The sequence below is a fragment of the Tribolium madens genome, unplaced genomic scaffold (assembly GCF_015345945.1).
Source record: "Tribolium madens isolate multiple individuals breed KSU strain unplaced genomic scaffold, Tmad_KSU_1.1 Scaffold_91;HRSCAF=231;Tcas5.2_LG7, whole genome shotgun sequence".
Taxonomy (NCBI): Eukaryota; Metazoa; Arthropoda; class Insecta; order Coleoptera; family Tenebrionidae; genus Tribolium; species Tribolium madens.
Genome location: NW_025401063.1, coordinates 9186065 through 9206991, shown reverse-complemented (window position 1 = coordinate 9206991; position 20927 = coordinate 9186065). Strand labels below are relative to the sequence as shown.

The window sequence follows — 20927 nt, the reverse complement described above, 5'->3', positions numbered from 1 at the left end:
TCATCCGTTATCTGTTGGGAAACTCTTAGTCATCCCACAACATACTGAATTATACAAGAAATCGGACAGAATACAGTTAGACGACAATGTCTTCTGCATTTGGAATGCTTCTCAAGCAGTTTCGTTCCATCATCTCGACGTAAAGTGCAAGAAAATGAAGTTCTTCGTGCCTCTACTACTACTCGCCTTATGCGTCACCTATGTCCACTCAACCAGTAAGTATTCAATTAATCACAATTAAGACGGTGCAAAAAGTACCAAATTAATAATGCACCGGATACTAATTGCGATGACTCACAATAAAATTAAAATTCCAGCAGTTTACACGAACAATGACGTTGATGGTCCTGTGAGTTTAGGACAACCTTATCCCGTCAGCTTCCGAAGACGGTGTCCCCTTTGCGATTCCTCGGTTTACAGCTACTGTAGCGACAAACTTTTCCACGATTCTTGCTGTTGCCATAATCCCAATAACCCTTACGGTATGTATTTTCAATTCGTTTCGCATATCACAGTGAATAATTATAGATCGCCTTCCATACCAATGCCAATTTGCGGATTGCAGTTTCCTTCACGCCAATACTTGTCAAGAACACAAACTGATCACCGCTTGTTGCTGTACCAGCGTCTATTTCAAATAATAAGAAACTCAACATAATAAATATAATTTATTCATGTAACGTCACTTACACAATTTATTGTAATTATGATTAGAGGATAGTTTTTTGTAAATAATGAAGCTTGAACAGTGTCTAAGGATAGTCATTTCAGGTGGTACCTAATTTAATCATGCAACTAATCCAAAACCACCCCCCGCAGTGACTCTATTTAACAATTTTAGGAGGAAGTCTTTATCAACTCTGACAAGAATCGATAAATACTCCGTTCCCCGTTTTAACCCGAGTCAGGTATTTCATTCTTAGCCCTATTTTAACAATAGGATCGATTTTTTTATGTACACATCACACACCAAAATTCGTAATTTAAATAAAAACTTAGGCCAACAAACTTATCACATAATCGGCATATTGCTTAAATATTGACCTTCAGATTTGAGTTGTTTAAAATCAGTCTTAACAAAAACAAAATCACAACAAAACATGGCACGAATATCAAGATTCAGACTTTGTAACACAACACCACACAAGTATATTTACAGAGTGTAAGTAAAACATCAAGTGTACTATTCAATTCCTTATTTAGAGCGCTATTGTGCATAAATTCCATTGTTACGTATTGATTATGGAAGAACCTGCTTGTAGAAGAAAACTGATCGAAGCACTAGTGACCGAACACCGGAAACTATACAAGCGGGGACTTCCCCCGTCTATTCGCCTACCTTCATTTATTCCTGATATACCTAGCGACTAGAGCGTTAAAAAAGTGAAGTGTCTGGACACTTTAAAATCTCATCAGCTGATATGCGTATAAAATACATACGAATTTGTGCCCTTGAAGCTTTACAGCTTATAAATTCGTCATCTAATCACCTATCTTTTGACTTAACTACGGAAAAATATTCGAAAAGGCAGCAGTGATTGTGCTTATCCAAAATCCAAGTACTAAAATATTGTTATTTAATTCTCGCATGGGAAAAAATGTGGCTTCAGGACCCTACCGTACTGACATTTTCACTGGCTCTGGAACTGGGTAACGGTTTGGATATACCTAACTTGACAGGACCGGGCAGAGTCCCTTTTAACGCCTGGACCGCCTGGTCTAGGGTCACGTTTTTGATTATTTTATCGTTAACACTGATCAACCGATCACCAGGAGTGATGCGACCGTCGTGTTCCGCCGCCCCGTTAGGTACTAGACTTCTCACGACTATAACGGTCGCTTTGGGGTCCAGAGGGTCCTGATAATCCAGAATCGAGAACCCTAAACCTCGGTCGGTTTTGATCAGTTCAATATGTTCGACGTCTTCCGACCACATTGCTAAATTCGTCACTTCTAACGACCGCGATTTGGCCTTTTGCAAGCTGGTTTCGCTGGTCACGGTTACGGTACTCGAAGTGTTTATACTCGTGTCGCTTAGAGCCTTGAGCAACCTTTGTTCGGGCTGAGGTAACAGATTTTTCAAACTGCCCCCCAAAATGTTCCGCGCTTCGAAGGCTTCACGGTCTTGAGAGGTGTTTATGACGCGATTCTCCTCGTGTTTACGAGCACAGACTAAGCGAACGGTGCTCGGCAACTCGCGGAGGATCTTAACGACTTCCACGTGTTTGATTCCGAGGAGTTTTTGACCGTTTACTTCCAAAAGTTCGTCACCGGAGCTTAATTTGCCATTTTGGCCGACTGGACCTTCAGGTAGTATGGAACGGATATAATGATGGGGACGCAATTCGATGCCTCCTTCGACGTCGACCGTCCCCTCTAGGCTTATACCTAAACCTTTGAGTTTCGTTAAATTGGCAACGACGATTTCAGTATCGCTGCCGATTATAGCCTCCCACTTTTTTTTGGTGGCGGTTTCTAAATCGTCATCGGGATTCGCTTCAAAATCTTCTTCGATAAATATTTCTTTATTTTCAAGGTTTTGCTCGTAGATTTCGCTATTAATGCTCACAACGGACTCACCTTCCGGTTCGATCTGATCCTAGAAGTTCTCTCTTAATTCAAATAAAGTAAAACAATATAAAATAATACCTCAGCTGCTTCAATAGGTATCCAACTAAGAGTCGTTTGCGACGGCGAAGGTGGACTCAAATCCTTTTGTTCTTGAATAGCTAATGCTTCTTGTAATTGTTCAAATTTCGGCCCTCTCAAGTACCTCTCCAAAGTCAACACAACTTTCCCACCAGTTTGTTTAATCTTCTCCACAGCTTCGTAATTCGTAAACCCTTGCAAAGACTGTCCATCAACTTCCACAATCCTATCGTTAGTATTAATCTTTCCGCACTTGTAAGCTTCGCTACCTTCGTTCAAACTCTTGACGAAGATTCCACTAAGATCCTCCCTTTCGCACACGTATCCTGCGATCGTAATCCCCAACCCGTATTCGTTTTTTGTCAGTTCTACGGTGAAGCGCTCCGTTTCTGGAAGAGTGTATTCAATGTCGGCGGGGATTATCACCACTTGACTCTCACTGGGCGGCGAAAAGCCATTAGTATTATTATTATTATTATTGACGACAACGTCTAGAGAATTGTAACTTCCGGGGTTAGCATCGATAGAGTTTATGTCGGTTTGTTCGAGATCGTCGCAAGAGCTGCGGTCGTTGCAAGCGTAGAACGAGGAATAGCCGTTTTGTTGGAGTTGACGGTCTAGCTCTTCCGGATCGGTGAGGATCTTTGTCGGAACTATGGGAGCCGAACAGTCGAAGGATTGGAAATCCGAAGAAGAAGGCTCAACAGGACGTGCAACCACCATTCTGACCTGAAAAGAGAACTCAAGTTGATGAAAAGCTGTGTTTAGGACCCAGGAGACGGAAATTTAAACAATTCAAAATTAATCGTAAAAGATTTTTATTTAATACTAACTTCTAGTTACGACAATTGTCAACTCTAACAGTCATTTAAGCACCCAACTATGTGAAAAATTGCTTTACTTGATTAGTTTCTGATATTTTTTTCTGACATTGTTAAATGAAACATACACTCGACAAAAGTGATAAACGCATACGAGAACAATAATGACTTGTTCTGGAGTGGTGAAGTAGATGATGTGAAAATCAATTTCGATATTGCAAAATTTCAGAGAGCTAAAACTAATCCCACATTTCTTTTCCAAAGGAAGTAATTAGCAGGTCTTAAACAGCTCCAGTCAAACATAAATCAAAAGATTTTTTCATATTTATATTATTCTTTGTCATGAAAACTGTGACAAAGTGACCGCCTTACGTAAATAACGATATAAATATTTAATGCACTTAAAAAGTACAAAAGTATAGATAAATTGGTTCGACGTTCATACAAATATTTCCTTTACTATTACAAAACATTATATTCAATATTTTCCCTTATCTCGATGCTTTCGCGACTCTTATTCAGATTTTTCATTTTGACGTCGTCTTTTATCCCATTATCGATTAGCTCTGATCATAACAAAAACATATTTCACGTTCCCGGCTTTACATAATCGAATAACGTTCCAAATAGGAAAACACCCGCGTCAAAAAACTTTTCACATCTTACAAGTTCACAAATAATGAAATAGAAAAGTTACAAAATTAATAAAGCGTACACATGGAACCTCAAGACATTTTTTATGAATGAAGTTTCGATCGCAAGTAAACTCTAACTTTATCATGACGTTCTTTATCTTATTAAAACTAAACAGTGTCATTTTTATTATGCGAAGGGACAGCTTGGGTTAAAAATATCCGGCTTTTAAAAGCTGGAACGAGAAATAAACCCACAAACACGTACTTGGCCTCATTATGTTTTCCACACCCACTACTTGAATATTCCTTCTTTTATAACAAAAATTTGAGAAAATTATTCGGATCATTCCTTCAAGTTTCGAACAGAAATAAGTACATGGTTTTACCAGACTCACGACAGAAACTATTTTTCATTTCAGAGTTCTTTATTTATTAAATGAGTGTCAATAATGATGATCTTGCACTGTTGGTAAATCTATTTTTCCTACAACCCTAACAGAAAGTAAGTTTTGCCACGCTAATTTCAGAAAGGAAAGTGGTCAACTACCTCCCGCATAGAAACAGAAAAACACGTTAAAGGCGAAACTGGGATATCAAGAAACATTGTTATTTTTGAAGTTTTTCTTTTCTTTGTAATACAAATAACTATTTTTTCTGGTTGCATACAGGGTGTTTCACATAATTTTACGAGGCCTGCGCCTGTAAGATGCAATCAATAATACATATTCCGATACGAACTCGATTACAAATTTTGAAACATTGAATTATCTTCTCTAGTTTGTTCACCCTTTAAAAAATTACGTTTTTAGTTAGTTAGTGATTAAGATAGATAAACTAGAATCATATTCATGCTGTCTCTTGATAGAACAAATGATAATTGTTTCTGAAAAACTGCAGTTTAGACTGTTAATGAAACAGTGATTAGTTTGACAACTACTGTCATGGGTTTCCAAAAATTAAATAGTTAGAAGTGTATTTTTTGTATCTAGTGTTTTGTGACTTTTGTATATTTGGGTGCGTACATTAGGCGCAAGCCTCGTAAAGTTATGTGAAACACCCTGTATAATTGTTATAATTGAAAGTTGGTGAAACATTTTGCAAGATGCTTTTTTTTCGCCGAACAGATATTATTATGGTTGTTATAACAATGTTTTCAGACTTAAAATTAAATCGTTGGTCGAAACATAAAAAAAGAAAAAATATGATACAAAAACATACATTTAGTTCCAGATTTAAAAATCACTAAAAAAACATGCATTTAAAAAAAGTAGTTAGGGTTTCCAACTTTTTCAAATGCCATAGCATGCTTGTCCTCGTTATTAATTTTTTGGAGCTATATCTACGAAACGACTACATCCTATAGTGGACAACACAGTGCACAATGTTAAGTGATGTCTTACATATTGGTGTACTAAAAATGTTAACCACCTGTGCCCCAGCCTGCCTCAGAACGGTGGCAACTTGGTCGGCGGCGAGCCCCCTTAAATTGACGTCTCCAATTTGGAGAATGTGGTCGCCGCTCTGTAACCGACTGTCTTTATCGGCGATGCCTCCTGGAAGGATGCTCTTTATGACGACCCCCGTGCTCCTGCCGCCGACGATGCCGAACCCCAGCCCCGAGCCATCGTTCACCAAGTCGATAATCTCAACTTGCGACCATTCCGTGCTCAACACCATGATGCTCTCGCTCTAGCCGCATCTCTCAAAGGGGCCCCTTCGAATTTGGCGCTCTTCCAACGGTTGCTGATTAGGTTATGTCCGAGACGGTTGATAAAGCGTGAACGACACGCCGACTATCACTTTTTTGTCGTATCGAAGTCGGGTAGACATCGCGGAGACTGGCACCAAGTGCTTTTGTGGTTATCTGAACGAGGCCATAGTTCGACTGACAGCTGAGGAGGTCAGCCGTTCGCGGGATGTTGGCACTTGGACGGCGGGAACACGCAGGACAACACGTACAATAGTACACCTCAAATCACGCATTTACGAAGCGAATCGATACACAAGACGATTTAAATAAAACATGTGATTTCATAGGAATTGCCACTCATGAATAAAATCGAATGCGTCGTGCTGACACACGAATTCAACCGGAAAAAGGAATGCGAAAAACCAACAAAGGTTCAATATTTTAACCACTGTTCCGGTCACTCGATGATTTATTGACCGACCTTTACATACTTTGACAGAGAAATAAATTACGGGTTTATATAGAAGAATCTGTTTGCCCGCTGGTTATCTAGCCCTTATTATATTACTGAATGACGTCTATTCTATTTCGGTTCTACCTTCTACGTCTATGACTACGACTGTAATGGTGAGATAGAACAAACCGAGTGATAATTAATCTCAATTTATAATCAGAAGCTCTGTTTATTCTATTCCCTGAATTGAATAGTCATCATAATTTCATATTGAAGTTCTGCAAACACGAAACTGAAGCCATGGTCAGCTTTGTACTTTGTAACTTTACGAGGTTTCTAAAATAAACATCGTTTGCAAACTTCTTTTATTATTATTATACAAATATAGCATATAATCACAAGGGATAACCTAATGCATAATAACAGGTTCTTAAGAAATGTATCGGCAAATTATGTAGATACATATGTTTTCTAATGATGTACTTAACTATCTAGTTTATACATATAGCAAGGCTATATAGTAATCCTTATCACTGACTACATTATGATCGCTAAATGTGGGATAATTCATAATACATAACTATGAAGCAAGTGTAATTTTTGATAAAGTGTTTAAAAATATTCTTTTTTAATAGTACATACAATACGATGAAAAATTAAATAATTAAATGTGTATTTTTATATCCAGTGTTCTGTGACTTTTGTATATTTTTATAAGCCTCGTAAAGTTATGTGAAACACCCTGTATAATCAATTAATCACGGAAATCTTACTCAAACTACAACTGTGTATATTTTTTTTACAATGTTTTATCACCTTCATATTTATTTATTAATTTACCAACTAGAGCCTCAGAGATTTTGTAATAGAGCATATTTTGATTTTGAGTCGGAAAAATTAAAACCAAAATTATTTTCTTAAAAAAAATAAATTAATCTTTCAGTGATGACATTTTTATGAGGGCAAATTGCAATTTTAATATAAGGTCAATAATACGTACATAGGTATTTATATACTATTCTTGATCATTTCTAAATATTTGAGAAAGCAATTTTGGAATTAAAATGACAAAATTCTGTGACTCTGATAAATTAGTGTATCTTTGTTTTCGAAAAACTTACATTTACTTTTTGTGCTGAAGACCGGAAAAAGACTTACATAGAATCGTTTTACAATTTATTTATACAGGAAGTAATAAGTGATTAAAGTAACGTATAGTGTGTCAGTCGAAAAATAACAACAATGTATTTTTTATAATCTATATTTTCCTATCAACAACTTGAAAGAATAAATTAAACATTCAATAATTGAAATTAAACTGACTCCAAGGCTTATTCCAAATACACCACCATAATTACCTAAAAAATACAGTGTGGACAGATAAAGAATATATCGGGTGCGAAAAAAGTATGGAACGAAACAATTTCTAATTAAACTGTTTTTTTTTTTCACAGAATACATCATGTACTTATTATTACTACATTTATACGGTAGTTTTCTTGTCATAAATTTGTTTTTAATAAAGTTAATATAGAAAACGCTTGGTTTCATAGTTTTTTCGCATCCGGAGTATCTGTGGTAATTATAATTACTCAGTATCTCAAACCAATAATAGACAACATCTTGTTTATACAAATTATGATATCTGTCCCTGTAAAAAATATGAATAGAAGTACTGTTACTAAACCTAGAACTATTTCCGCTTTAGATAAAAAATCCGAATTGTTATTGTTGTTTTTTATACTTGTTAATTTGAACTGCGGATGCACTAACTCTATACAAAGTGGAATCGCATGAAGGATAACAAGTTTTTGAACACAAAAGCGCATCCTCCAGTTCTTTTATATTGTATTCGTGCCATTTATCCGGAACAAGAGATGACCATTTACCTGAAAATTGATTTTGGACTATTTATTGTTCATTTGTTTTCATTACTTTTATATCTCGCAAGGCAGGGAAGATCTCGCAAAGTACAAACTGTACTGTCGTCACTCAAAGGCACAGTAAAGGGTATGCATTCGCACAAAGTCATCATACTTCTCACCCTGCAATCCACAAAACAGTCGCTTTGCGAGTACAACCCGAACTGTGTCCTTTGTTCCACTTCGAAGAGGCATTCTCGCTACAATAATCAAGTTTCGGGGGTCGTAAACGAGAAGGTTAGATTTACTTTGTCAACAGCGTAGTTCATTACATCCCTAACCGCCCTCACGGTCGTGGGGATAATTTCCAAGAAGTTTTCCGTGCCGATGTCGGCAATGTTCTCAATCAAATCGCCGCTGGATTTGTCGGGATAGTCACTAGGGATGAAAATATGCACCTAAAAAATTACTTCAAGGGTATCATATGAAATTAAACAGAAAGCACTGACGTTAACTCCGGTTGAAGACATCATGGTATAAATGTAGTCGTCTATATCAATATTAAGTTCGACCGACAGACCGTTGCTTATCCCTGGAGATCCGTATTCTAAAACTAATAAACCAAAAAAGTGACGGACAAAAATGAGTTTACAAACTTACCCAAAGTTTCGTCTCTCGCCCGGCGCATCCACCATTCTGACGTATTCTTTACATAATTAAAAACACAACAGTAACCTTCGAAAGTGAGTCTCATATGAAAAATATTTGTACAATTGACTTTGTGACCCTTCCAGCGACACAGTTGCAAGAGGTCGTTACAAGGTGTGGTCAGCTAAAGAAATTACATTATTTCAATTTTGTATTCAGTTCAAACTAAATTTAATATTGATTACACGAGATTAAAATTGGTTTTGCTTTACAAATACCTTTTGTAAATCCTCCAATAAAAATGCAAAATTTTGTGAATATACCGCCTAGCAACGTTTTTTTTTTAATGGTAAAAGAGCTACTTGACTTTTGTTTGAATAAATATAAGGTTTCGTATTTTATACTCAGGTAACCTATGACATTTCTTAGAACCCACTTTGTAACTTTGTAAATCGTACATTTATATGGGTTTTAATGAAATGAATTAATTAAATTGAACAGAAAATTGTGAAACTTGTTTTTAAAATACTGTTTTCTGTGTTTTGCTATTAATGTAGGTACGTATAGACAAGGGTTCTTATTACAACACTATCTTATAATGGAATTTAGAGTTAACTACTGTATAATTGGCTATTTATTATTTTTAATGAACAAAAAATTGTGCTTTATACATACAATAAAAATAAAAAAAAGTGCCGTTGTTTAACAAAAAAAGCAAAAGATTTTCTTATCAAATAAAAAAAGATATTCTGAACAAAAATTAATAATATCAATTTGTTCNCAATTTGTTCTCTAAAAAATGTAGGAAAGAATATTATAATAAAATTGTAATAATTAACTACTTACAACAAAAATTTGTTTTTATGTTAGCACGATTAAGTGTTGTCTTGCGTTTAATTTATCTAATTGTAATTGTGTCAGAGTTCTGTTAGTAAGAAAAAATCACTATAAAAATATTTTTTTGTATACGCTTCCAAAAATAGTAGCTATTTTGCGGACTCATTTGAGTCCCCAATTTTTTTTTTCGGACTCAATAAAATAGTACGCAAAACGGTTATTTTAGGTACTCAGTCCACAAAAACAGTTTTTGCGGACTAAAAAATAAAATTGGTTACTATGGTAACGAATTTTTTTTAATGAATGTGAATTCGTGTTTTGGGAGCTTTAACAAATCTTAATGCACCACGTACGCAAAAGGTTTTAGGTGCCTCCTCTTATTAAAGACTCGGCTCCTACGTCGCCTCGTCATTAATTACAATTCGTCCCCTAAAACCCTATTTTGCGTACTTGATACTTACATAAATAGCTAATATGTTTATAGTCACTTTTTTTTTAAACTAATTTGCATATTGTTATAAAGAATTTAATTTGACGGATTATACCGTGCGATCAAATAAAAAATAAATTAGAGTAGGCGTCGATTAAATTCTACAGTTGGCAACACATTGGCTGGGAATCTGGGCTGGAAATTATTCACACAAACTGAAAGTGAAAATGACCATCAACCGTTTTCCTCTTGTACAGCAATAAAAATTTTCTGTTCTCAAGTGAACATTATTTCACTCAAAAGGAATAAAACGCAAACTTATCAAAGTTTCCGCTGACATTTGATGTCAAAAATTAGGATTGCCATCTGAAGGACTTTAGTCACCGCCTTCTCTAATTTATTTTTTATTTGATCGCACGGTATATGTATTTTACTTTCAGTTCACTAATAAACTACAGAAAACGTGTTTCCGCGATACGATTTTTTTCCCTCTCTTTGTTCAATAATTTTGAATTCAAATAAACTATTTTAAACATTCGGTTTGAAGTTGCAGTCTTGTTTTAATAATATGATCTAACAATAACACTCTTTTTTATCTTTTTATTTGTTAGAATAGAACTAATAAACTACGAGTACCTACATGAAGAAATGAGAAAATGTAAACGCGATTTATACCGAAGCCATTATCAAATAAGTAAATTAAAATACACAAAAACGTACATTTCTTATTAAACCGGTGGTTTTGAGTTGAAGGGAATCTAAAATATTTTGAAATTCGTCTATCTCATCTACATTATAACTGTTATCGTAGTTTGAATCATGCAAGAATCCCAAGAACTTGAAAGAACTCATAATTGTTGTGTAATTTTGTCCAGTCTTTTTCACGCTGTAACATAACACTTAATAAAATTTTAATTTTTTTTACTTTTCCAAGTTACTTACATATATTCAGCCATTTCTTGCGCCCGTTTTTTACTGATTTTATTTAGATTACAGAGTGATACACCTGGAAACGGTATATTGCTCACTGAATATAATGAACTTTCCAATGATGTTAGCGTCGGATTTTCGAGAAACCTATTCCATAGACTAACAACAAGAAAAAAGGTAAAACCTGTAAAACTAGCATATACCAAAAAAGGCCACAAAAGTCTGAAATGAGATGGTTTCAAGAAGTTGCTTGATTCGGAAAACACTTACTTATTACGAAAAGTAGCGGCCTTGTGGTTGTTATTCTTTAATTTAAGCATTATTTGTACTAAGTTGCACGATTCCATCAAACGGTGGAATTGACTGATTTGAGGGTCGAATATTGAAATTATAATGAGGGTGTGTTACTATAAATTATTCATTTAGTTATTATTACCAAGGGCATGTTAGTAATGGACGCGGATTGCGGCGGCGGTTACTAGCAGTTTAACCGGAAATGCTTTTTGTTAATTAATTACCACGACCGGCGAAACGGAAGTCTTTATAAAGCGCGGAAAACCTGATTCTGCTGAGTAATGCTTTAACTCAGCGGTACAATTATTAATTTATAGCATTTTCATTTTTTTAACAATTCCGATTCTTTCTGATTTTGGTTAATTGAAAATTCAATAAGTTATCACGCAAAGGGGAGCGTTCTTCGTGGCGGGCGACGAATAAGAATTTATGTCATTTATTACCGTCTCCACTTTTCCCTTGCTTCACCCTGAATTAAACCGTTATTTCCCCAAGCAGAAACTCTATAAATAAAGCCCCCAGTGGAATTTTCCTGGAGTCACGTGACTCGCGCAACGTGACAACATCCGATGACCTCATCGGTTCGGATCCATTGTAGTAGAGGGGGGCCTGGGAGGTCGTGATGTCCATTTTCTGTCTTTCCATGACATATTGCGGGGTGAAGTATATCCGGAGTGCATTCTAAACCATTCAGGCCCTTCTAATGCCCCGCTGGCACTCCGAGCCATGGAAAATGGACGCCCCGGAATATCCGCCATCCTCTTCGACCTGGACAACACCCTCATCGCCACCCGGAAGGCCGACAAGCAAACGTGCTGTCAGGTGAGCCTCCTTGCCCTTTATCCCCTTTGGTAGCGTGTAAGCCGGCTTTGGCCCCAAAATGCGAAACGTGATTTAGCGATTAGTGTCCCAATCAGCTGTTTTTGACGTACGGACGCATGCGCGTGACCGCCATACGGGGGCTGTCTTGTGAATCGTCGCACGTGTATAACGCTCCATGCAGGAGTCAACGACTGGAATACTAAAAATAGTGCCAGTGATACGAGACGACCAAAAATTACCGAATTTAGAAAGCGTCGAGACGCTGTAACTAAATATAACCTTGACGCTTCGCATGCAAGCGGCGCAGTAGTGCTAGGGGCCTCCTGTGAGAAACAATGGCGGGGCAAATCTCCGATGCTGTTAAAAAGTGCATCAATATTCTGAAGAACACAAACAGCGACACGGAGAAGTTCGCCGCTTTATTTATGATCACCAAGTTGGCCAAAGGTAGGTTATGTACAGATGAGGCAACGTTGTGGTAACGATACAAGAAATTGATTACAAGAGGTGTAACATGGTCAAACGTTGATATATTTGCCTTTACATGAAATTTTAGTGGATCAGTATGTTTTTTTTTCATTTAGCTGAAGTTTCAGAAAAGCATGTCGTTGATTGGTTCGGGATGAAATGTCAAAATTGACGTTTAACATCAGAAAAGGAAACGAGAAATGAGAGGCTTGTTTAGACTTTTACCAGTAGAGCTATTTTTAGACATACATTCACCAAGTATGATGTGTAATTTAGTTCAGGTGCGCGTTTAAAATGCAGGTTATCAATTTGGCAAAGTAACACAGTTGTAGTTGCCAAATTATTAACACCTTTAGACAAAAAAATTATTTTCTTAATCATCAAGATTACCAATAATATTCTTTTATTATTGAACACTATCTACAAATGGAACAATTCAAACGATGTTGGGTTTAATTTTTGTTAATATTCGCAAAAGTGAAAAATTGATTATATAGGGATTTTGTTGTAAAATGAAGATATTGTAAGCTAATAATTGGTTATGACGAAGCAAGGGTTTTTTACGAAAAAAGTAATAAAATAATAGGTGCTGAACTGATTTTAAACGTGGAAGTGTACGACTATGCACAAAAAATATGTAGATTACAATGAGATATGTATACAAATAAGTACAACGAATGTGTACTTTGTGTTTTTATGCATTTAACAATAATTTCTTATTTGTTGGGTGGTAAAAGTTTTTGCCATGTTTTTGCTAATTACTGTATTTATTCATTGTCAAGGACAAGTCAAAAGAAGTTAATTTTGTTATCATTTTTTATTGGCAAATTATCAGTGTTAATGTTAAAGTAATGTATATACACTAGAATAAAAATAATAATCAATAAGAAATGTTCACTATATTTCCTCATGCCAGTTTTTAACATTTTTTTTTACTTATTTCGTAATTCTCCTTACTCTAGTTTTCATACACAATTTGTCGTATGGATAAAGTTAAGTAAATGGTTCTACTTATAGGTAATAGCAAAAGATAGACGTAATTTAGATTTTATGAGAAAGAAAGAAACAAAACTATAGTAAAAGCTTTTGCTACACTTTATTCATACTATCCAATAAGTCAATAACAAATCAAAGACAAAAATAAGGAATGGAAATTAGGAAATGCATTACCACATATTTAATAGTTTTTTAGCTATAGATCGGAACTTTTTTCAATCATTGAAATCACTAAAAACAAAACAAATAATTGATTGAAAAAATCGGAAAATGTTTAAGCATAAAAATGTCAGATTTTTATATTTATCCATAGTTTGAACATAGCTTAATTCTAAAAGGTTAAGTTAGAACTTACAGTTAATCTGTAGTACTCACTACTCATTGGGTTTTCACGTAAGTACTTAACTAATTGATTATCTTGATTTGCATATTTGATGCTCTCGGCATTGCAGAAAAAAATATTTGAATGCGACAAATGACACATTTGCAACTAAATTGACAAGGGCAAAACCTGTTTCAATCTAAAGAAAATTCTATTTTCCGTTTTTATTGCAACCAACTGTACATTGCGAAAATGGTGTCTTTGTTTATTTTCGCTACTTTTATTATTCTTTAGAGTCTAAAAGGATGAATTTTTATAATCGAAGCCTGCTTACTATTTAATTATTTAATCACTGTAATTACTTTTAATTAATCAGTAGCTTGGTCATTCTTTATGTGTGTGGATTTTTTTTTTTGGTTTCATACAATTTGCAGTTACTAAATACTTTATAGCCATTATATTTGCATATTTAACTCGTTCTAAAATACCGGTAACTTTTTTTTTGACACAAATAAACGTTTGTATAAATTTATAATCGTACTGCTGCTAATATTTGAATTACACACAGCAATACCGGCATTTCCGTTTTGATGCGTAACTAATGCAGCCTGCCCTGACAGTCATTATTTGGCAAGAGAGTGTTTTTGCAAGTTATATTGATAGCGGATGTTGGTATTTTTGTTTATTGCAAAATATATTTACATATTCATCCAACAGTAATTTAACTAGAATTTTCTAAAATAAAACACACTGTTTCAACGTTTGACCAAATTGTAAACAACTACCGAAATAAGTTATCGTTTATTACTTGTCGCATTGTTAACTTCTGACTCATGTATGTAGGCCTATCTTGGACAAATAAGTTAAAGGTATCTTGTTTCTGTAACAAAACATTGTTATCTCTTAAACGATAACTTAATTTCTTGTGTTACCATGAAAATAGCATCTTATGTTCGATTATATTCGAAGGTAAAGACTGCAACTCCGTGGCGAAGAAAGCCATCTTCGAAGCTATCGGTTTCGATTTCATCAAACGTCTTCTACTCACCGATGACGTCCCCGTCGATTGTCCACCCAGTATCTACAAATCGGTGGCTCTCTCAATCCTCACCGTTTTCTGCAACGAGGAAGAGTTAGCCACTCATCCCGAAATGTTAGCTAACGTTCCCGTTTTTCTCGACATTGTACAAAAAGCCGACGACGAGGATCTTATGAGTGTCGGAGAGACATACAACTGTCTCAAGGGCATCGCAAGCTACCCTCCGGGACAACAAGCCTTAATCGAAATCGGGGGTATCGCAAAGCTGAGCGAGATTTACTCCCAAGGGAGTTTTCAGTCAGACGAAGCGTTGAACATTTTGGCCGTTCTAGTCAGCAATTTGGGAGTAAAAAGCTGGGACGAAAATAATCCACAAACTTTCCATAATTTGCTTAATAAAATCGCAGTCGATTTTGAAACAGATCACGATAAACGAAAATTCGAATTATGTCAAGTACTCAACGCTTTGATTTTTAATTGTCCCAAGAAGATTGTGAATACTGCGGATAAGGAGACTTGGCCTATGAGTCTTTACAAAGGTCTCACTGATATTCTTCAGAGTAAAATTGGCCCCCAGCAACGCAATCCTGCTTTAATTTTGGCGTCGAGTGTTTTGGATGCTTTAGGAGTCGAGTGGGCTATGTCCGATGAGGAGAAACCCAAACAATTTTTCTTGCTACTAATACAATTGGCAGCTATTGAAGTTCGAATGCAACTAGACGGCAAAAGTCTTAAAGCTGCAACCGCCCAAAGAAATCTCGTCACGGCTTGTTACATTATTTTAGAATTGTCAATTAATTATATTTCAACGGATCAACTAGACTTGGACCAGAAAGAGAAGCAGACGCTTTATACTGGTTTGAAAGGAGCATTCACTGCTATTATAAATCTATTATTAAAAGTGGCTGCTGATAAGAATAAACCTTCGGGAGATGAAAAATGGTTTGTTTATGCTACGATTAGAGTTTTGGCAGCCTGGTTAGCACAGGAAACGTCCGCTTTACGCACTCAGGTGTACCAACTCTTACCATTCGTTCTCGAAGTCGCTAATGAAAGTTTCAACGCACATAAGGCAAAAAGAGTTGCTGAGAAGGCAGGGATTGAAAGTGAAACCAATCCTGCTAATTCTGTGGATATTTTAAGGATCCTTTTACCGGGTCTTTGTCACTTGGCCGTGGAGGATGCCGCTCGTGCCATTATCTTGAAACACAATGAAGATAAAGTTCTCGTTGACTTAGTACAGTTTCATTGGAGCATTGTCCATTATAAGCGTCCCCCGGTTCCACGATCCGAACGTTTGAAAGTTTTAAACCAACCAAAACAAGAATTGTCTCCTGAAATTTTGGCCGAAATGGAAGATTCGAGGACCGCTATGATCAGCGCGTGTAACGTATTGATGAATCTCACTGTATTGGAAACGAAATATGTCGAAGAGAGTGAAGTTTTTAACGATTTGCTCAAATTTATTTTTGAAAATTTGCCGGAGTTGAAGGATATTCCTGAGAATCTCGTTCTTCACGGGAATTTGGCCGTTTTGGGTCTTTTGTTGCTGAAGCAGCTTTCAAATAAAGTGAAGAAGAATGATTTTTCGATCTGTCGTTACATTCAAGCGACTATTAGATTTTTGTGGGATGCGTATATCATTGATGAGTCAAATGATCCGACCGCTTTGGTTGTTTCGATGGCTTATAAAGAACACTGGATGGAGCTTATGGAACTTTGGTTTTTGGGAATGCAAACCATGTCAGGTGTCATCGCTCAAATCCCATGGATTTCCGAATTTGCAATTGAGAGCGGTTGGGCTGAAGGCATCGTCCAGACTTTGAAGAAAGTCAAAATTGGAACTCTTCCACCGAATGTCAAGTCGGCTTATGAAGATTTTCTCTGCCATTTGGTCGACGCCAATGAGAGTGTTACCGATGTTTTGAAAAAAGCTGAAGCTTTGAGAGTTTGTCGGAACCACAGACTGATGGAATTAGGGAAGAAGTTGTTTGGGGATTAAATCTGTGCGTTTGTGCTTTTTAATGCATTTTTTTGTTTGATTTTTATACGAAATAATCGATTTTGTATTATATTTAAATAAATGTATTTGTCGATGAGACGTGGTTTTATTTCGGGATAAGTGGGTGGAATTGGCAACAGTAGATGTATCTAAAATAATTTACGCATAGTCATGACAGCTATTAATATGGGGTATCTATGACGTTTTTTTTTTGTAGCTGCCGCAAATTCTGTGGGAGAAATGGTCTGTCCCAATTGATTTAGCAACGAATGCTTCGAAAGCGTTTTTGAGGGCTTTTAGGAAATGTCCGGAGAATTTATCGATGAGTTTGGATGCGTGGAGGAGGCTACTTTGGGCTCAGGCGTTGGGGGATCAGTACAACAAGTATGCAGGTAAGCGGATCACTTGACGAAACTTTGTTTTAATAAACCGGATTAAATAGGATTCAACTATGTCGTAGGAGTTTGATTATCCCAGAAATATTTATTTTGGCACAGGCAACTTTTCAAGTTTTTCCTAGCATATTCCAACATTGTTGTTTATGGACTTTTTATGGTGATCCATTTTCATTTAAATTACGCTTTTTAATTGAACGAGTGTATTAAATAATGTAAGTATTTTTATTATACACTCCAAATTTTGAAGATTTGATAAAATCAAGCAAAATACTCAGAAATAAAAAGTCCATAGAAAAAGCAAGTATTTAGATTATACAGGGTGATTCTTAAATAGACCGACAAAATTTTATTACAGCTTTCCAAGGATAAATGAAGACAAACTGTACCCTTTTTACGTTTATATCTTTTAGGGGCAAAACCCCCTTTATCCGTGCCGCTTACGGCGTTTATGAATTGTTGCAATGATCAAGTACATTATTATCAAATTAATACCATGGTTTCCACTACCTGTGCTAATACTATTTATGAACACATCAGTGGCGTACGCTTTATCTCAAAAATAACTTTAATATAATTTATTTGGAAAACGGTTAAACAAAGAATTTTTTAAATATTTTGTTCCAGCATGTTCTCATTTTATACTACCAAGGATAAAATTTTGTCGGTCTATTTAAGAATCACCCTGTATAAAAAAAATCAAAAAAATATGAATGTTAAGATAACAAAAATAAAAGCAAGTATTTAAACTTAAAACATCTGTAAATAATATAAAAGCTAAGTTTTCAAGTACCTACATACATATTTAAGTACCAAATTTAATTAATGGTGTTATTGAAATATTCATGCGAAAATACTTCATTTAAAAATTCATGGTTGCAAATGGTGCTACATTATGCTTTAAGTATTTAAACTTAAAACATCTGTAAATAATATAAATGCTAAGTGTTTTTAAGTTTTCAAATACATATTTAAATACAAATTTAATTAATGATGTTCAATTTTTATGCGAAAATACTTCATGGTGGCGCTACATTATGCTTTGCTATTAGTTTTGAATTTGTTTCAATTATCTTAAAAACAAAAACATTGACCTATGATACTCGTATGAGTGGGCAAATGTTCAAAATAAAAATCATTTAAGGGTCATTGACTGATTAATACAATTGCGGACACAGAACTTTGGACGATTTGTCATTCGACTGACAAAAATGTAAAACGGACCCTATGCAACTAGCCTTACTTTCGGTTTTTATAATTTTTATTCTGACAGCTAGAGAGAAATTGCCAACAAATAATTCATTGAATTTATATGAAAACATGGCATTATTGTTTCGGAAAATCGACGCCAAAAATGAATTTCAACTAAAACTTTTAAATTTTGGTTTCAACGACAATCATAGTGACATTTTTTGAACTGACATAAATTTGATGTTCAAAATTCCGTGTCTATCATTGTAGATATAAAAATACAAAATGGTACCAACAATTAAGTCACCACTTGTCAAAAATGACACTTTCTTGTCGTTTTGTCCTTCCTCATCAAAATTGTCCGTGTATCTAATTCTTGTAAAATGCTAATAAAAGTGGTGACGTTGACCGGTGAAGAGAAACAAATAGACGTTGAACCTACCGATAAGATAATAACAATAAAAGAAAAACTAGAGGAACGCGAGGGAATTCCGCCAGAGCAACAACGGCTCATCCATCAAGGCAAACAATTAAAAGATGATCGAACAATTGAAAGTTACAAATTTCGAGGTGGGGCTGTTCTCCACCTAGTAGTAGCATTACGCGGCGGAATATTTCTTTTTCTCTGACCCAAATATGAAATAAAACAAACGATAACCATATTGAATGTGTTTCATTCTTTCCGACCCTAACTCGTATATCTTATTTCAGGGGAAGTGTATCGGATATGGTTACAGTTACGTTACGACAATCTAGCTTTGTCTTCTGATGTTCAGAATTTGCTGATAAAGTTGCGCCAACACTACTTCGTCGGCTTGATAACAAACGGCACGTCGAGGGCCCAATGGGAAAAAATCCAACTGTTGCATCTTGAAAGTTTTTTCGATGTCGTGCTAGTTTCGGGAGACCTCCTATGGGAGAAGCCCCACAGACAGATTTTCAATTTAGCATGCGAATATCTGGGAGTCCAACCGCAGCAATGCATCATGGTAGGTGATAAGTTAGAGACCGACATTCTGGGGGGATTGAAGGCGAATTTGGGAGGAACGGTTTGGGTGCCTTTAAACTCAATCGATATTGGGGATGACGACCCCAGGCCGGATTACGTAATCAAAAATGTGACCGAATTACCAACACTTTTACCGAAAAATCCCAAAGTACCTAGGTTTAGGGGGAGAGAAGAGATACGCAATGTTCATCGAATCAGTGCCCCTGATTTCGAAGACAGCAATAGTAACAGCAGCGATGGCAGCTAGGAAGAGCCCCATGATGAGTCAGTACATGATTGCAGTATTTTTTCGTTTAGGTTCTTACACCAAAGTTTAGGTAATGTTACATGTTACTTAAGGTACAAAAATCTCGCAGTTGTGATAGATATTCTAAATTTGCTGTGAATTTATGGCTGACTAATTAGAAGTAGGTTAGATTCTCTAGAAATATAGATGCGCTAGAGCTTATATTTTCTTAAAAAAATGTTGAAAAAGTGTGGCACAAAGAGAGTTACGGGTATCAAGAATTTTTCGTTTTTTTTAAATTATAGGAATGTATCGTTGTGTTCAGTACTGTATTTTTTAAAGTATCAGGATTATATGTTAAAGTGGTCGAAACAACGCATTGTTATATTGTTGTTAGATATTTAAGAATAATAATAATTTAAGTTATAAAAGAAAAGCTTTTAACAATAATTGTGCAATATGGACTTTGTCCGATTTGTGCAAAATAATCAGAAACAGAAGTCATCTGATGGTAATGAAGTGCAAATAATTATTTTTTGTGTAAGGATTTATTTAAGTTGGTGTGGGATATAATAGTATAAAGAGTTTTTTAAATAATAACTGCTCTACTAAATTTTTGTTAATTTTTAAGTTTGTTTCAATAAGATTTGAGCTATAGTAACGTACTATGTCGACGTATCAAAGAAATCAGTCATTTAGCTAGGATTCCTATGTACAGATTCCACTTTTAATGTAGTGTAAACAACATAATATTCAAATGTAACAATTAGACGCCCAACTTATTTAACTCGACTGTATCATTATCATCACATAACAATTACCTATGCATAAACGATATATTTTCATGTACTTTTTATACACTTTATGATAACAATGTCTTATGTAAACATACGTCTTAATAAATTTCTTAGATTCCTAAAAAAATGTGTTTTTTTCCTAATTACAGGAATCTGTAATTCCGTTTTAAAAAAAGTCGGGGTTTTCCTAGGTTTGTTTTGGTACTATTTTTTTTTTATTGAATAATTGTTACAAACATACAACTATTAGCTACAAAATATTCACACTGAACGGCCTTAGGAACCCGTATTCCGTGGCCTCTTGTGCACGATCCTCAGTACTACGTCATAAACCGGTTTTGTTAAAAAAAATTAAATTAATATTAGCACTTCACCAATTGGCCTATACGGGCTTAGAAAATCAGTCAATT

General features: G+C 35.4%; 5 protein-coding genes across 7 annotated transcripts; 3 read left to right on the top strand and 2 right to left on the bottom strand.

The window, feature by feature from the left end:
• The first annotated feature begins 26 nt into the window (after positions 1-26).
• On the top strand, positions 27-751 carry LOC123010766. 2 transcript variants are annotated; one of them, XM_044407869.1, is made up of 3 exons: positions 27-215; positions 321-482; positions 529-751. In XM_044407869.1, the coding sequence occupies exons 1-3, from the start codon at positions 155-157 to the stop codon at positions 639-641; spliced, it is 336 nt and encodes a 111-aa protein (XP_044263804.1). In that variant the 5' UTR covers positions 27-154; the 3' UTR covers positions 642-751. The 2 variants fall into 2 exon arrangements, with proteins under 2 accessions (XP_044263804.1, XP_044263803.1); XM_044407868.1 differs by having other exon boundaries at positions 39-215; positions 318-482.
• Positions 656-6241, bottom strand: LOC123010764 (patj homolog). 2 transcript variants are annotated; one of them, XM_044407863.1, is made up of 4 exons: positions 5534-6241; positions 2650-3378; positions 1619-2599; positions 656-1562 (listed from the first exon to the last, which is right to left on the bottom strand). In XM_044407863.1, exons 1-4 carry the CDS (start codon positions 5780-5782, stop codon positions 1545-1547), a joined length of 1977 nt encoding a protein of 658 aa, XP_044263798.1. In that variant the 5' UTR covers positions 5783-6241; the 3' UTR covers positions 656-1544. The 2 variants fall into 2 exon arrangements, with proteins under 2 accessions (XP_044263798.1, XP_044263799.1); XM_044407864.1 differs by having other exon boundaries at positions 5506-5637.
• A 1253-nt stretch (positions 6242-7494) lies between these two features.
• On the bottom strand, positions 7495-12375 carry LOC123011424 (sodium channel protein Nach-like). Its single transcript, XM_044408845.1, has 10 exons — positions 11227-12375; positions 10969-11178; positions 10747-10912; positions 8772-8943; positions 8621-8724; positions 8420-8569; positions 8185-8371; positions 7994-8138; positions 7842-7942; positions 7495-7607 (listed from the first exon to the last, which is right to left on the bottom strand). Exons 1-10 carry the CDS (start codon positions 11301-11303, stop codon positions 7501-7503), a joined length of 1419 nt encoding a protein of 472 aa, XP_044264780.1. The 5' UTR covers positions 11304-12375; the 3' UTR covers positions 7495-7500.
• Positions 11844-20644, top strand: LOC123011425 (N-acylneuraminate-9-phosphatase). Its single transcript, XM_044408846.1, has 3 exons — positions 11844-12072; positions 17117-17291; positions 19197-20644. The coding sequence occupies exons 1-3, from the start codon at positions 11977-11979 to the stop codon at positions 19739-19741; spliced, it is 816 nt and encodes a 271-aa protein (XP_044264781.1). The 5' UTR covers positions 11844-11976; the 3' UTR covers positions 19742-20644.
• LOC123011423 (neurochondrin homolog) lies at positions 12133-16996 on the top strand. The gene is made up of 2 exons (XM_044408844.1): positions 12133-12519; positions 14828-16996. Exons 1-2 carry the CDS (start codon positions 12408-12410, stop codon positions 16897-16899), a joined length of 2184 nt encoding a protein of 727 aa, XP_044264779.1. The 5' UTR covers positions 12133-12407; the 3' UTR covers positions 16900-16996.
• Positions 20645-20927: the final 283 nt, after the last annotated feature.